Source organism: Mesocricetus auratus, unplaced genomic scaffold (assembly GCF_017639785.1).
Source record: "Mesocricetus auratus isolate SY011 unplaced genomic scaffold, BCM_Maur_2.0 Super-Scaffold_6730, whole genome shotgun sequence".
Lineage (NCBI taxonomy): Eukaryota > Metazoa > Chordata > Mammalia > Rodentia > Cricetidae > Mesocricetus > Mesocricetus auratus.
This window is the reverse complement of record NW_024429184.1, coordinates 61,709,726-61,727,142: the sequence shown is the minus strand read 5'-3', so window position 1 is coordinate 61,727,142 and position 17,417 is coordinate 61,709,726. Positions and strand designations below refer to the sequence as shown.

General features: G+C 42.7%; 1 protein-coding gene across 1 annotated transcript; it reads left to right on the top strand.

The window, feature by feature from the left end:
* Positions 1-1,200: 1,200 nt before the first annotated feature.
* Positions 1,201-11,533, top strand: LOC101834957 (ATP synthase F1 subunit beta). Its single transcript, XM_013110899.3, is given in 5 exon segments — positions 1,201-1,213; positions 3,737-3,829; positions 9,972-10,439; positions 10,442-10,698; positions 10,700-11,533. Coding segments are annotated over 5 exon segments (1,665 nt in total).
* The last annotated feature ends 5,884 nt before the right edge of the window (positions 11,534-17,417 follow it).

Here is a 17,417-nt window from a genome sequence, read left to right as displayed (position 1 = left end):
AGCTCATAGGGGGCATTTGTCCTTCAAACCATGGCAGTAACAGACTGACATGTCCCAGGCCTCGTCTACATGACTGAAGAAGAGTAGCTAACCCCGGGGGAAGTTCAGTAGCAAATTCATGGGATTTTAAAAAGACTTAATCAACAGTAACACCGTAGGATTATTAAGTGTGCAAACTGTGAGGTCAGAGCTGGGTAATGTTGAGTCTTACCTTGACAACTGCTCTGAATGTGGGCTGAGGTGATGCAGGTCAAAGAAAGCCCAGGCTAAAGGTCAACCCAAGCCCCAATAGTTATCCTGCTACTGGGGACAGCTGAGGATGACAGCTATACAAATACTAAGTAACTACGAATAATGCCAGTTCTGCCTTAAATACATCAGACTATACTTTAAATCTAAAATCATAAAGATAAATATGAGAAAAAGCAAAAATAAAATGTTAATTTATGTAATAAACCCAAATTTCATTTTAAATATATAAATGTGTCATGGTACATTTAACCAACCAATCACATCTTGTTTAAACTTAAGATTTACCCATAGCCTTGGAAATAAAGCTTCAATGCCCATTTAATAACCTTAGCAGGATAAATTGGTAACTTCTATTTTAATCAAAATGAAACACATTAACTAATGAAATTGGTACAATAGCATTAAATAGCTCTTAAGATAAGAGAAGTGAAAATTTACTTAATGTATAATTTTACATATCAAAGATTAAAGTACGTTCTAAAACCTGTTTGGAAAGTCTTAGCATTGTAAATTTAAGAAGCAGAAATCTTTTAGAAGCTCCACTCAAAGCTTGGGAGACTTGGTGGCAGTGTGGAGTACAGGGAACAGTGCTGCTGAGATCTAAGTGGCCCAAGGGTGAGCGGCGAGTCAAAGTGTCATGAGTTCTAGAGAGCCTTCCTCTCCATGGGCAATACTGTGTGTATGTGTGTGTGTGTGTGTGTGTGTGTGTGTGTGTGTGTGTGTGTGTGTGTGTGTAAAACAAAAGTAATTATAGAAGAAGAGGGGTAAACTCTAGAGGAGATAGTTAGGGAGTCAGAGGAGGGGAAGAAGGCAGGGAGGAAATGAAGCAAATACACTGTGCTATTGAAAGAAATCATTAAAGAAAACCAAACAGTCCTGGAGTAAGTAAAAACAACACACACCATTTGCTAGCATGTGTATGTAATGTATATGTTTTCAAAGTGCACAATGGGTCATGTCTGTAAGCTCATCATTAAGAGGCTGAGGCAGGAGAATTGCTGTGAGCTCAAGGCTACCCTGGGCTACACAGTGAGCAGTTTTGGACCAATCTGAGCTACACAGTGAGATCCTGACTCAGAAATAAAATAAAGCAAAGCTGTCTTAAAAGGTTAGAAAAAAACACAGAAGTATGACATTTAAGAGGTTACATTCAGTCTTCTGTTTAAACCAGCACAGATGTGTACATTTTACAGACAGTTCTAACCTGCCAAGTGTACTTACTAAACAACAGCCACTGATAGCTAAAATTATTTTTAAAAATAGCAAAGAAAAATCTGTCTGATCAATATTTGCAACTTTTTAAATACTCAAAATATATTTCTAGGTCTCAGATTAATACTTTCCATGGTATGGCACCAAGAAATCCTAGGAACTGAGGGAAACAGAAGACTGTGAACCTTTTTCCATTTTTCTGAAACTCTACAACTCTACAAATCAGGCTATTTACAATTTTTGACAAGTGCATCTACACCAACAGTAAGAGGAACTGAGATTTCTTGGGGATATTTTTTTCTCATGCTAGCTGGCCTTGAAAAAGTCAAATTGCTCCAGGTTAATCAGCCTCATCTGAAGGAGAGGAAGTTTACCCCTCATTTTCCAACAGATTCTCTTTAATTTGGAAGGAACATTGACAGGTGGCCTCAACACTCGGGGCATTACAGACCACCTTGAAAGTCTCAGTCAGTGGCCTTTGAAGTCAGAATAATCAACAAGGCATATGATACCCCTCAGACAGACTGGCCCTGTGCAGAAGGCCATCTCCTAGGTAGACTGATTGTCTACCACATAGGGACAACTTGATACAGTTTGCTGAACAAATTCAGACTTTAATGGAACTAGAAATGTGGCGAGAAATATCATTTTCAAACTACTATTCTGGGTTCTTACTTTCCATAAAAATATGGAGATATTTTCTTTCAAGAATACATAGTCATCTACCTTTAAGATGATACTTCCCTAATAATAAAAAGAAATGCTGATTTTTGGTTCATGGAAAGATAGCTCACTCCATCTCCCTTTTGTGGTTAGAGGCAAATTGTTTGATCAAACCATTTTGAAAGTCTAGAGGGAGAGGAGAAGGACTTGGAGGAAGGGTTGATCACAAAGGCAGCATGAGAAACATTTTGGAGGTGAAGAAAGGTTTCTGTGTCTCGATCATGTGCCCAGATCTTGGTCTATGTCTGAGCTCCTATCCCATACTCTTGATAGCACTGGTTAATGGTGAGAAAAGCTAAGCTAGTTACCAGATGGGGCTTCAGGCTCTAGACACAAACTTTTTTCCCAGAGAGATAGAGGGTGTGGGAAATGGAGATTACAGAGGTGAAGGTTTCAGACCAAAGGCAAGATTGAAGAACATAGTAAAAGAGAAAAAGATGGATGTAACACCTTGATGTAGTTGGAGATGTGAAGCAACCAAAGTCAAATGGAAAGGTGAGAAAAGACAATTCGATTGAGACAGCAAGGAGACGAAGGCTGTAAGAGGTTGAGATTAATCCAAAAGGCCTCTGGGTTCCATTTCTGCTTCTCTCTAGCAGTGATGAATTTTTAGACACAGGAAAAGATTGGCTTCATCCTTCCCATAATAATTTCAACATGGTGGGCTGCTTTCTGCTGCTACTTGTGTATGGAGGTGGGGTATAAATGTGGGTGTATTAAGTGTCTTCCTCAGTTCCTCGCCACCCTACTTTGGACTAGACTAACCTGGCCAGCCAGTCTCGGAGACCCTCCCGTGTCCACCTCCCCAGACCTTGGAGTACAGGCTTGTGCAGCCATGCCCAACTTTCTTATGTGGATGCTAAGGACTAGACTCAGATCCTAATATTATGCAGCAAGCATTTGTCCTCTGGGGCACCTACCTCTCCTGACACTTTTGATGTTCCTGTCATTGGCTTCCTTGCCGATTATCCAGGAAAGTGTCGATCTAGCGCCTCCATGTGGGCTCATGGAGGAATGGACTCTTTAAATATTTAAGATGAAAATGTGAGGCTGGTACTACTCTGTAAAATGTATGCGGAGGTGCTGTTGTATCTATCCATTTTTTCTTCCTGGAGTAACCAGGGGTTAATCAAATGCTGCCTTGAACAAATACTCATGGTTAATGCAAAAGCAGAAATATTAATGAGTGGAAGCGATGTTTGAATGAGTTCTACTTCCAGGGGTGTTCCAGTCCATTTGTGTCTTTCATTCATGCGCAATTTGTGCCTGTGCAAATTCTGGTTTCAGGAGAAGAGGGGGTGGGGGGTCTAAGGCTGTTCTGACTATTCCTAAGCTGTCACTTAACAAATGTCATTCATAAATCCATTGCCAGGCTATTGACCACTGACAGTGAAGCTATACAAACTAATTTGCAGCACTGTTTGCAGTGGGAAGCCTGGGGACATAGAGGTTAAACATTAGCAAGTTGAAAGCCATTTTTTTCATGGGAAAAACCCAAAATTGATGAAATCTGACATATGTCATACAGTATTTGCCAATTAACTGAAAGCCCTGCAGAGAGACACACACGGAACTGCAATAGTGAAAATAACACCTGTTATAAGGAGTGCTGCAGCAAATCTCATGATTTCCATTATTTCTAATTGGACTTAAATGCCAAAGTCCCTGGCCTCCAGACTGGGGATTCGTTTCACAGCTGACATTTGCTCTTAACTCCGTTGCTATTTTAAAATTATCACACAGGAAGAAAACTGTTTCGGGGTTCTGCTCAGTTCTGTATGCTACCCTTGACACCCAGAGCCAAGTGAAGCCCTTTCTCCAGGCTTCTTTGGAGCCATATGGCAGGGCAAAAGTATAATCAGGTAATTGTAGCTTGTCCCTCTAAGCCATCCGTGAGTGGGAAAGCCCTGTGGCAAGGCAAAGTGTGAATTTCCACACTCCTGAGCAGTCAATAAAGCAATAAATTACTTCATGTTTTCCTTCCTTAAATGGATACAAAATGGCTTCACCTTTGACTCCCAACAATGTTGTCCATTTTGTCATCGTTACTCCCACAGGCTGAGCACTTCCAGGTCTGTAATTGATTTAATGAAGCAAAAGTTAGCAGGCGGGATGTGTCCAACTGTCAGTGCCCAATATGGCCCCAGAGGCCTGAAAGCTGGGATTTACACCAACTTCAAAGCTACTTATGTCTTGAAGTGTGGGAGATAAGTAAATTCACCAAAAGGCACTGTGCTGACAAAATAGAAAAGGTAGCATAGCATGGATGAGCCAGCCTGCTGTCACAGTGACCCGAGTAAGACAATTTTAAAAGCAAAAGGATTTGCTCGGGTTCAAGCCTTCAGTCCATTGTTGCTTGGCTCCAATGCTTTGGCCTTGAGATGAGGCCAATCTTGGCATCATGACAGAGAGGGTAACAGAATACAAAGCTGCTCACCTCACGGAGGTGTGCGTGAGCATGAGAAAGATGGAGAAGAAGAGGAGAAGGAGGAGAAAGGAGAAGAAGAAGTAGAGGAGGAGGAGAAGTTGTCAGAGAAAGAAGCAGGGAGAAAATTCACCTTCAAAGGCACACAGCTGGAAACCACTTCTAGTCAGGCCCCAGCTTCCCATGCCCACCATCTCCCAGGGGTCCGCTCACTTATGGACCCATCCATAGATGAATTCATTGATGATTTCAGTGCCCTCATGACTGTGACTCATTCTCCCAAAGCCACACTTCTGAACACTGCACTGAGGACCAAGATTTCAACTTGTGAGTCTTTTCAGAGAACTTTATGTTGAACCTATAACAATGGCTGATGTCTCAAATGTTATTTTGTGTTGAATAACGGCAAACACCTGAATAGACACTAAGTAGTTCAATAAATTTCCCTTGCCATTTGGCCTATCCAATACATAATGCATATGCATACATGCAACGACAGACACAGACGTTTCTTCTCAGGCCTCAGGATCCATTAGCATTACTGTGGGAATAGTTCTGCAACAAGGGCTAGCTTAGATAAAGCACACTGGAAGGCTGTAAAGTGGTGGTCAGATCAGAATAGAAAGGGATGGATCCAGATAGAATTTAGGGATTATTTGGATGTAAATAGGAATTATGTACAAGGTGAGTTTCCTATGTTTTGGAGTATAGCAAAGGACCAGAGAGGCAAAGATACACACTGGCAGAAGGTGACACTGAAAGGCAAGAACCTCGCACCTCTAGTGTCTTACTCATCACTGTCTGGATGCACTCTGGGTACCTGACCTCCCACTCTATCACTATACACTGCATTTTCTATAAATGTTGTGTTTAGGGTATAGTGAGGGACCTCAGAAGGTGAAGACACTTATGGCAAATCCTGATGACTCAAGTCTGATCCCTGGGACCCAGATGGCAGAAGGAATGAACCAACTCCTCTAAGCTGCCACTACTATGGCATGTGCACACCCACACAACACACAAATCACCACACTCACCAAGTAAATGTAATTAAAGCCTTTTTAAGGAAGGGGTATTTTATTTTGTTCCCATTGGAGACCCAATATCGAGACCCGGAGTGCACATCTATAGATGCTCTAGGCAAACCAACTTAGCTGATGAGACAGAGAAAAGCACAAAGAAGCACAAGCCAGGGAGAAAAATTAGAGGAAGCATCCCAAGAAGTAGATGGATGTTTGGTGACAAGTGAAGTCAAAGACATAGAAGCAAAATCATCTAGAAGGGACTAAATTCTAGGATGATGAATTAGAGAGAGCACCAGAGGGGCCAGGATCTAAGAAGGCTTGTCAAGAGTGACTGAGCAAGCTTCCTACCAAGACACACCTCCCTCTGTGCTCTCTGCAGCACCCACATGTCTTCTCCAAGTTAAGTCAGAGCATTTGTTATGTTGAAAAGTGACCACAGAAATCATCACTGAGTAAGACGCTGTCAACAGCACTGGTTTGTAGATTCTTCCCTCCATCCATCATATTTTTAAGGATTTGTTTTCATGTTATGGGTACGAGTCCTCTACCAACATGTGTATGTGCACCACCTTCATGCAGTGCCCTTGGAGGGCAGAAGAGGACATCAGATGTTCCAGAACTGAAGCCACAGAAGGTTGTGAGCTTCCCTGTGGGTGCTGAGACTGTAGCCCCAACCTTCTGCAGCAGCAGCAGCAAGCGCTCTTAGCTCCCGACCTGTCTCTCCACCCCTCATTGTGTCTTCTCCATAATGGCAGCATAAATGTATGATGTAACACTTGACAAGATTCCTTACTGGTTATCTGGAATACTTGAGAAATTAATGACTGATTCCGGCTTTGAGGATTGGGGTGTGTTTGAGGTATGCAATATCTTTTTATAGAATATTGAAGCTCCCTCTTGGATCAAGTTGACCATAATATGTTTTGTTATTTGTGAGTATTCATACCAAGGGCAAAAAAAATCATGTCAAGGTTAATATGGTTTGGAGAAAGCAACTTGAAATATAATTATGTTCTGGATGCTATATATAGAACTGCCACCTAGTATTTCTAAGTTATAATAATAATATGTATTATTATTTTAGGACAACCAGCCAGCCAGAGGAGATGCATACACTGAGGAGTCAGAATTGGTTTAAGACTATTTAAATGTCTAATCAATTATTCAAAAGAATTTAATATAAAATATTGTTATCATATATATAATATATATTATATATGTATATATAATATATACCTTGGTGACATTAAAAAGTCAAGTTAAAAATAGCAAATTAATCTTGTTTAAATCATCAAATAGGGAATGAGTACATTTATAAATGAGATGTAACAGACAGGTCAGAATATAAGTCAAAGGATATAGATCTCAAAGACAACATGCATATAGGAAATAGAGCTGATTTGTATTTATTTGTCAAAAATAAACTGGGCAAGAGAACAAGTAAAACTTTATTTCTATTATCTTAAGAAAGAGAATCAAGAATGTTTAATCATAATTTGGCAATGACTGGATCAACTAAGAAGAATGAGGGGGAGATAAGGGAGGAGATAGAAGGTGTTATGTTGTAAATTGTTCACAAACCGATGAATTATAAGCTACAGTGATCTCCAGATTAATTATAAGTCATATAAAATGTCATATTTTGGTATATGAATATCTAGCACAATGATTGGCATAAAACTAAGAACCTTTGCAAAATGGGATCTGTTAACATGCGTGCATAGTGTGTGTGTGTGTGTGTGTGTGTGTGTGTGTGTGCGTGCACATATATGAGACATATATGAGTGGTTTTATCTGCCTTTTAGAATTTATACTAAAATTGAAGTCAGCCAACCACAGCTAGGCACCATGTTGGCTGCTGAGATTTCCTGGAGTGAGGCTGTATTTTCAAAGACAGTTTATCCTATCAGTCTAAATTCATTAGACACTGGTGGCCGATCGTCTTAAGACGCTCTCCTAAGGTCCAAGCTCATGATTAGGTGAGAGTGAAGACTTGGTGAGAAGGGGCTCCTGCTGCAGAAAGGAAGCCTCTGCCGTCTGGGGCTCTACCCTTTCCATCTAGCTGTTTTGCAGGAAACACCTGAAGGGACTGGCTAACCTTTCCTGATGGACCAATCATGCTGCCATTTAACCATATCTCCACTTCAACTAGTTCCTGGTGCCACCCACCTGTCAGCACCAGTAAGAGATGGAGATCCCTAAGCACACATGGATCATGAGCTGAGAGACACAGGTGCCAGGGATACACACATTGGGCACTGGAGTCCTGACTCAGTTTGAATGTCTGGTGGATAAATTGGAAAAAATAAAGAAAACCTGGGATTTAAATATATATATATATATATGATCATGGGTTTGGGAACTTGATCTGGAGAGGAAAAGAAAAATGAACTGCTGGTATTGAATGAACCTGTGGTGGGGAGCTTGATAAAGCGGGTTCTGTTTATGATGGGCAGCTGTTGTATAATGTGTGCTCTGGGGAGTACAGTTCAGAAGTCTTGCTCTGCAGCATGACAGGGCTAACATAGACTAAACGAGGTCGATGAATGTGCTTGCCCAGGGTGTTCCCCCAAGAACGCATGGGACCATGTCACATTTGGAGAAACACTCACTTAACTTGAAATTTGCTACAGGAGAATCCAAAGGAAAAGCCATGTAACATGATTTAATAAAAGATATTGCTGAAAAGCCCCAAGATAAAAAAATTACATTCATAAAGGCCAGGATGTAGAAGCCAGAATGTGTGCGGAAAATGAGGTCTGTCAGAAAAGCCAAGCAATCAGTTTCTTAAGAGTGAGTGCTAAGGTTGAGACTACCGTAGCCAGAGTCCAAACGGCAGTCTTGAGGAGATCCCTGCCTTTGTCAACACATTTGAACACTAATTTGAAACACTGAATGCTCAAACGCAATAAGTGGAAAGAAAGATGAGAAGTGTTACAGACCCGACAACACCACACAACCTATTGGATATGCTGTTTCAGGGAGCAGTAGGTGAAGCTGATTTCCAGACAGGTTATTTGTAACCGGTACCACTTCCAAGAAGCAGGCTGGATTCTCAGAAGTTAGAGCATCATGATCAAGTGTAGCAGAAAGGAACAGCTTCTGTTTCCTTCACTTGTTTCTGAAACAACCTTGTGTGTGTGGTATGTGGGGGGAGGCAGGGGGTTACCATGCATGGATGGATGGATGGACGGATGGGTGTGTGAATGAAAAATGAACAGACAGACCATGCTGCATGGTCATAACACAACAATTATATATATGGCAGAATGCTTCTACATAGTTCATACATAATGTTTTCTCTTGACTAGTGTATTTTCCAATGTATTAAGATATTCCAGGGTCAATCTACATAATGTTACATACATACATATGTATGTATATGATTTAATGGGTGACCACTTAGTATTGGATAGCCAATTAGGGGAGGGGGTGTTCTTCCTTGAGGAAGACTGTTTCTTCTACTCTCAGCATTCTTTAGTTGATTGTAGTTCCTTGTTTAGGGGTGAGGCCCCCACAAGATTTCCCCCTTGCACCTAAGCATGTCTACTGGTGTCATTCATGTGCAGATCTTGTGTACGCAGCCATATTGATGAGATTTCATGACACGTCTAGGAAATGATGTCTCGAGGCACACTTCCTGTTCTTCTGGATCTTAGAGGTTGCATTTATCTATTTATGAATAGAAGGTGATGATTTGAAAAATAATGCTTCCTGCCTCAGACTATTGTTTGAATTCTTGGTCTTCCATTGGTGGAACTGTTTGGAGAGGATTAGAAGTTTTGGACCTGTTGGAGGATGTATGTCAATAGGGTGAGGCCTTCAAGTTTCAAAAGACTCATGCTATTCTCAGTGTGTCCTAGTGTGTGTCCCTTTCTTTCTGCTTCCTACTTGCAAATCATGATGTAAGAGCTCAGATGTTCCTGCCATCATGCTCTTCCTCTATCATCATGAACTCTAGCCTTCTGAAACCATAAAGCCAAGCCATACTCTTTCTTTTACAAGTTGCCTTACATATGTGTGTATGTATGTAGACATTATTTTTGTTATTGTTTGATTTTTGAAGACAGGGTTTCTCTGTGTAGACCTGTCTGCTCTGGAATTCACTCTGTAAATCAGGCAGTCTCCAACTCAGAGATCTGCATGCCTTTGCATCCCAAATACTGGGATTAAAGGTGTGAGACACAATCTCTTTCCCCTTGCTTATACATAGGTTTCACACACACACACACACACACGCACACACACGCACTCACTCATTTGAAATAGAAGTCATGAATTTGAAAGAAATCAAGAAGTAGAAGCATGAGTCTCCACCCGGACTCCGCCATGTTGAATGGCCTCGGCCTCGGCCTCCAGGGCCTTGCAGGGACTCAGTCATTCGACGGTGTTACCCCAGGCGCAGCTCCTGCTGCGAGCTGCTCCCACCGCGGTCCATCCTGCTGGAGACTATGTGGCACAGAAGCCTCCCTTGCAGAAGGCAAGCACTGCCACCAGACGAAACATGGCAGTCATCGGCACCGTGGTGGACGTCCAGTTTGATGAGAGATTGACCCCTATCTTAAATGCCCTGGAAGTGCAGGGCAGGGAGACCAGACTGGTTTTGGAGGTGGCCCAGCACTTGGGGGAGAGCACTGTCTGAACCACTGCTATGGATGGCATTAAAGGCTTGGGTATGGGCCAGAAAGTCCTGGACTCGGGCGCACCAATCAAAATTCCCGTCGGTCCAGAGATCTTGGGCCGAATCATGAACGTCACTGGTGAGCCTATCGATGAGAGAGACCCTATCAAAGCCAAACATTTCCTCCTATTCATGCTGAAGCTCCTGAGTTTATAGAGATGAGGGTGGAGCAGGAGATCCTGGTAACTGGTATAAAGGTTGTGGACCTGCTGGCCACGTACGCCAAGAGTGGCAAGATCAGACTCTTTGGTGGGGCTGGCGTTGGGAAGACAGTACTGATCATGGAGTTAATCAACAATGTCGCTAAAGTCCATGGTGGGTACTCGGTGTTTGCTGGTGTTGGTGAAAGGACCCGCGAGAGCAATAATTTGTACCAAGAAATTGATTGAGCCTGATGTCATCAACCTAAAAGATGCCACCCCTAAGGTGGCGTTGGTATATGGTCAGATGAATGAACCACCTGGTGCTCGTGCCCGGGTAGCTCTGACTGTTGCTGAATACTTCAGAGACAAAGAAGGTCAAGATGTTCTGCTGTTTGTCGACAACATCTTCCGTTTCACCCAGGCTGGCTCAGAGGTGTCTGCCTTATTGGGCAGAATCCCTTCTGCTGTAGGCTACTAGCCCACTCTAGCCACTGACATGGGTATGATGCAGGAAAGAATCACCACCACCAAGAAGGGGTCTATCACCTCTGTGCAGGCCATCTATGTGTCTGCGGATGACTTGACTGACCCTGCCCCTGCAGCTACCTTTGCCCATTTGGATGCTACAACTGTGCTGTCCCGTGACACTGCTGAGTTGGGCATCTATCCAGCTGTGGATCCTCTGGACTCCACATTTCGAATCATGGATCCAAATATTGTTGGCAATGAACATTACGATGTTGCCCTAGGGGTGCAGAAGATCCTGCAGGACTACAGATCTCTCCAGGACATCATTGCCATCTTGGGTATGGATGAACTTTCTGAGGAAGATAAATTGACTGTGTCTCCGGCAAGGAAAATACAGCGTTTCTTGTCTCAGCCATTCCAGGTTGCTGAGGTCTTCACTGGTCATATGGGAAAGTTGGTGTCCTTGAAGGAGACCATTAAAGGATTCTAGCAGATTTTAGCCAGTGACTGTGACCATCTCCCAGAGCAAGCTTTCTATATGTTGGGACCCATTGAAGAGGCGGTGGCAAAGGCTGATATGCTGGCAGAAAAGTACACATCTTGAGGGGCCCTTCTGCAAACTCTGTACTGTACCCTCCAAGCTGAAAGCTCAGTTTCTGTGTCAGCCACACAAGAGCCTCATCTGAAGATGTGATGTCCTATCTGAAGAGTATTTAAAGTTTTCAATAAAGTGTACACCCCTCAAAAAAAAAGAAGTAGAAGCACATGGTAGAGGAAAGGGAATGGGGAGATGATGAAATCATATTTTAATTTTAAAATACGAAAAAACAATACACAGAGTTTTCACATTTGTGTATTTTATAATTTCCATTTCATAACATGTAAAAGTGCAAGGGACATATATTTGTAGATATCTTTAGTAAAGCTAATAGTTTTCAATACATTAAATGTCACCCTCAAATGCATCAAAGTTATACTGAATAATGCACTCTTTATGGAATAAAGCATATAATAAAGGATTTTTCAAAGTTTTTATTCACTGTCTGTGGTGAAATATGATTTATGAAAATACAAACAAGGAAAGTATATATTTAAAAACCCAACTTTGCTCAGTGGACCAAGATTGAGATGAGAGACTTGGCTGTAAACTTTTCAGAGGAGAAATGGAAAGTTGGAATGCTTTGACTCAGTAATCCTAAAGGCTTGTGGATTTTAACTGCACCAACAGACACCTGTGTAGGAAGTTTGTGCAAATGTAGGGGGTAAAATATACTCCAAGACTAGCCCAAAGCCAGCCAGCCATGAGGACAGTAAATGTGTACAAAGAAGTTGCACGTGAGGCAAGTCTGGAAGAGGCGAGAAGGATGGCAGGAATCAGGAGAAGGAAAGGTAGTCAAGTACTCTGTGTCTTCTAGCCAATTAGACTTGACATTTTTGTTAATCATACCAACTAAGCAAATTGTCCCCCTCTGCTTGCATACTGCCCACCCCACAAGGTTCTACATATGAGAAGAGTACACAGCAATTGTCTTTCTGAATATAGCTTATTTTGCTTCCTACGGTGATCTCTACAGTTGTCATGGCTGTCGGCTATAGCTCCAGATAAAATACTTAACTTTAAAATGCTACAGTGTTAGTAGAAGTTAGGTAAATACCTTTTTTAAATTCCTACTTGGTAAGATATAATATTGTGATTCTTTGTCCTTTAAAAATATGTTACTGGTTTATACACCGGCAGTCTGGTGAAGTCATCTTTTACCAACTACAATTCAGTATTTGGAAGAGAAAACCATGTGTTTCTTTGTAGATGGTTATCAGCTTAAGCCTCTTCAATGACAGTCGAATCAGCTGTGTCTATGCCTTGGAACTTTTATGTGATGGGGGAGTACTGGGGCTGGAGCTCATTGACATCAGCTCATATCAGGACTGGGTGGGTATCATGAAAGGTTTACGAGTCCTTGTATCCTGAGCAATGAATCAATCCAGCAGAGACAATTTCTTGAGAAAAGACCCTTCCAAGGGAAGACGCTTCCTGGAGCAAAGACACTGTAACAATGCAGTCTTCTTCGGAGGCTTGCAGCTTTTGTGTCATATTCAGGGGGCTTTGAAGTCATTGTATAGCTCAAGCTTTTTCCAATGGAGAGTGCTCATCTGCTACACGTAGTTCTACAAGCAGCTGATCTGTCATTAACTTCTTGAATCTCTATGCTGGGGTGTGTATTTTAGTATGATAACAAACCATCTCAGTCACCTCAGATAGTCAACGTTAGAGGACCTGGTCAGGAGTTTTCTAGCCTTCCTCTTTGATGGTAGGTTGTTGAGTAAGGCCCTTTAGACCTCATATTCCATGGTACTCCCGTGCCTCACCATGGCTTAGAGCATGCTAGAGAGGCACTGTCTTCCTGAACTAGACCCCGGGCTGTGGAACTTAGCGGATAAAGCTCTTGCTTTCACAGTTCCCCAGGGTTAGGTCTAGCCTTTCCTCACTTTATCACCCTGATACCTGGGCTTCCATTTACTCCCAAAGAGCATCAGGCTAAGGCATTGGAAAGAAATGCTAATGTGAGCTCTCCCCACCTTGCTAAAGAAACAACTGCAGACAAACCCCGAAGGTGAAGGTACAGGAAGCCTGGATCTCTCCTCATTCTCTCTCTCTCTCTCTCTCTCTCTCTCTCTCTCTCTCTCTCTCTCTCTCTCTCTCTCTCTCTCTCTCTCTCTCTTTCTCCCACTCCATCTCTGATAGATTATTTCTGGGAAAGTCACTGCTCAGTTGGGGTAGTTTTGTTTGTTTTTTGAGACGAGGTTTCTCTGTAGCTTTCACAGGTGATCTAGCTCACTCTGTAGACCAGGATGGCCTCAAACTCACAGAGATCCACCTATCTCTGCTCCCAAGTGCTGAGATTAAAGGTGTGAACCACCACTGAAATTTTTATGCTTAATTCAAGAAAAAAAAACCATAAACCTCTGCAACCCAGGACAGTATCATGACCATTTTCCTTCCCACATCACTGACACGAGAAACTAGAATTAGGGTGCCCATTTGATCTGGTACTTACCACAATGAGAGATATGCTAATTAAGTAGCTTCAAATCCCTTTGATAGTGCTTGAGAATAAGATGGCTTTTTCAATGCCCTCTCTCTGGATTGCCAATATGTGCTATGTTTCATTTTTTTAAAGATCCACTCTTTCCTCCTCCCCATTACCTCATCCTTTCTCCTCCTCTTTGAACTGACAAGGGGCCTGGAATTCACGATGAAAGAAGATGTAACTGAGCCTAGTGAAGTTACCACAGGAAAATCAGAGTTCAAACTCTGGCACTGTCTCCTCTTTATTATCAGCCCTTGGCGTTTCATAGTCCAGACAACATATATTGTTATAATATGGCATGGAGATGCTGTAAAGATTACAGAGCACTGTTTCTTTTGGCGTCATTCATCTAAGCCAGGCAGAGAGAGAAATGCTTTTCCACACGCATTCCATTGTGAGGGCGAAAGGTCCGGACAGCAATTTTCCCCAAGTGCCAATCAAGCCAGCAGCAAAACAAATGAGGAGATCGGAAGTATGTGCCGTTCACTGGTGGGAAGTTGTAATTAACCTGATTTCTTTTGGAGCGGGCCCGACAGACCTGTCTCAGACAGAGAAGCAGAACCTGTTCTTCTTGCTGTGGTGTTGACTTCATTCTGGTGTTGGTTTCAAAGGTGGGTGAATGGGCAGCAGCAAGCATAAGGCTTTAGATTCAATACAAAGACTGGCTTTTCATTCACTGCCTGGGCAAATGCTAGCCAACGGTTTTCAGTGCAAAGTCACTTTGATCTCTGCAGATCCCATTACGGAACAACTTTCCCAGCTGTGGAAGAACTGTCCCAGTGGTGACACCTCACTTTAGGCTAGAAGAATTCCACAGTGGCTGGGTGGGGTGGGTGTGTAATAGTAAGCCCAGACCCCTCCCACTAGATGTCATTAGCATTCCCTCTCTCAAGTAGTGACAAAAAAAAATTGTCTCCAAACACTGCCTAATCTTCCTCAGGTGGCAAAAAATATCATTCATCTGGAGTCATGTGATGTTAGCTTTATAAGACTGTTCATCTCACATAGTTCTGTTTATTGAGAGTTGTAGTAGAATGAAGGCAGCATTGGATGCCAGTGAATTGCACAGTAAGAAGCTTTTAGCCTTCAGTGGTCTTTCAGGCTTTCTCTTAATCAGGAGAAAGTTTCTATGTGGCAAATGAGCATCCTAAATACCGCCAACTATTTGCACAATGATAAGCACAGAAAGGAGTGAGGTGTCTATGGCGGACCCTCCAGCAGACATCATTTAGCTATTATTTAATGATATTGTTTCATTTTTATGACATTTATTTTGAAGAAATGATACTAACTCTATCTGCTTGATTGGTATGGAGGTTCTTTTTTTATGAACACATTTAGTAGTTGTGTTAGACAATATTTGGCTTCAGTGCAGTGATTCTATAAGTGTATCCAGGCAAACTGTATCATAGTCACGAAAAGGCTCATGAGACTGCTCATCAGCCTTGTTGAAATGCTCTACAGTTGATTGTTACCTAACTCGGGACCAATAAATCAACCATGAGCACCCATACCAGACAATGTAGTCAATATTTGAGGATGAACCACAGCAATGCACATGAATCTCATAAATGAAACACTGAATGGGAGAAGCCAAACAAAAGTGCTGTCTACCGTAAGCGTCCCTGCTTGAGAACTCAAAAGTAGATACAGCAGGTACATTTCATTACAGGTCCAAGGTTTTTGTCCCCACGGGATAGTGATACAAGGACACACAGAGCACAGAGTTCTGGGATGCTGAAGAGGTGATGTTGTCTGATCCAGTAAAAATGACCACCTGAGGTGTCCAGTTTATGAAACTTTGTCCAGCATCTACCTGTGACTCAAGGACCTTTGTTATGCTTCTGTAATTATATGGAGATATACAGTCTGTATTTCAATTAAATTTTGAAACAAAAGTGTTTGTGAAATTACAAGTAGTTATAACAGCAATTAATATTAAATAAGTAATTGAGCAGATGTGATTCTAAATAAACACAGGCTGGGGTTGGAGAAACCCTGGTCTTGTATAACCACTCCCGGTTTGAAATGGAGCCATCTACCACTGAAAAGGTGAGGAATGGGGACCAAAGCCGTTAGGCAATGGGTGGCTAGCAGTTCTGGGACTTCCATGACAGCTTCCAAGTTCAAGCAAAGCACCTTGCCTGATGAAACAGGCCCTCTGCTAAACCCCTTCCCACTCCAAGCCCCAGCCTCTGGGATCCTCTCATCTTCACCTCTGAAGGGGACTCCCATACAGTTGGGGGTTTCCTCCTGGACCCCAGATTAGGCACAATCAACACTCAAACACCTGTTTTCACAGACAGATCATTTATTAAGTGGGGGAAAAAATTAAAGTGGCTGCTTTCTGACTCAGGCAGAAACAGCAGTAAATGACCTTGCAGGTGTAATTTTTAAGAGGAGGAAAAGGGGAGGTCTGTGTTAGAATGGGCTAGGATGTGGTGGTAAAGGGGATAGGGGACAAGGAGAAAGGGAAGGGGACAAGAGAAAGGCAGTGGGGTTTGTTCCACAGGGACAAACGACTGTCTCTGGATAGAGGGGAGACAGACATGGCACACAGGCAAATAGCAGTTTATAAAGGTAAATGGGGGAAGAAGATGGGAGAAAGAGAGGAGGAGAAGAGGAGGGGAGAGGAGGACATGGGGGAGCAGGAAGGTTGAGTCGGGGGAAGAATAGAGGAGAGCAGGATGAGAGATACCATAATAGAGGGAGTCATTATAGGTTTGAGGAGAGATCTGGCACTAGTGAAATTTCCAGAGACCTACAAGATGACACCAACTGGCAATCTAAGCAATAATGGAGAGGCTACCTTAAATGCCCTTCCCTGATAATGAGATTGATGACCACCATATATGCCATTCTAGAGCCTTCGTCCAGTGGCTGATGGAAGCAGAAGCAGACACCCACAGCTAAACACTGAACTGAACTCCTGGAATCTAGGTGCAGAGAGGGAGGAGGGATGGGCAACGGGGTCAAGACCAGAGTAGTGAGGCCCACAGAAGCAGCTGACCTGAACAAGTGGGAGCTCATGGACCCCACACTGATGACTGAGAGGCCAGTATGGAACTGTTCCCTTGGATGTGGATGTCAGTGAGGAGGCCTCGGCAATCTTTGGGGCCTCTGGAAGTGGACCAGTATTTATCCCTGGCGTATGAATGGAATTTTGGAGTCCATTCCACTTGGAGGGATGTGCTCTTGGCCTGGACATATGGTGGAGGGCTTTTCACTTCACTGGGATGAGAAATTTGGATATGTGTGGCTCATAGCTGCTATAGCCAGAAGGAATTGTCTCCTACACAAGAAATTTTGTAACAGGTTTTTCCCCCTGATCATCAGGGTTGCATTCTAGGAATCTGGCCAGCTCTAGTGGAGATCTGGACACTGTGGAAATTTCAATGT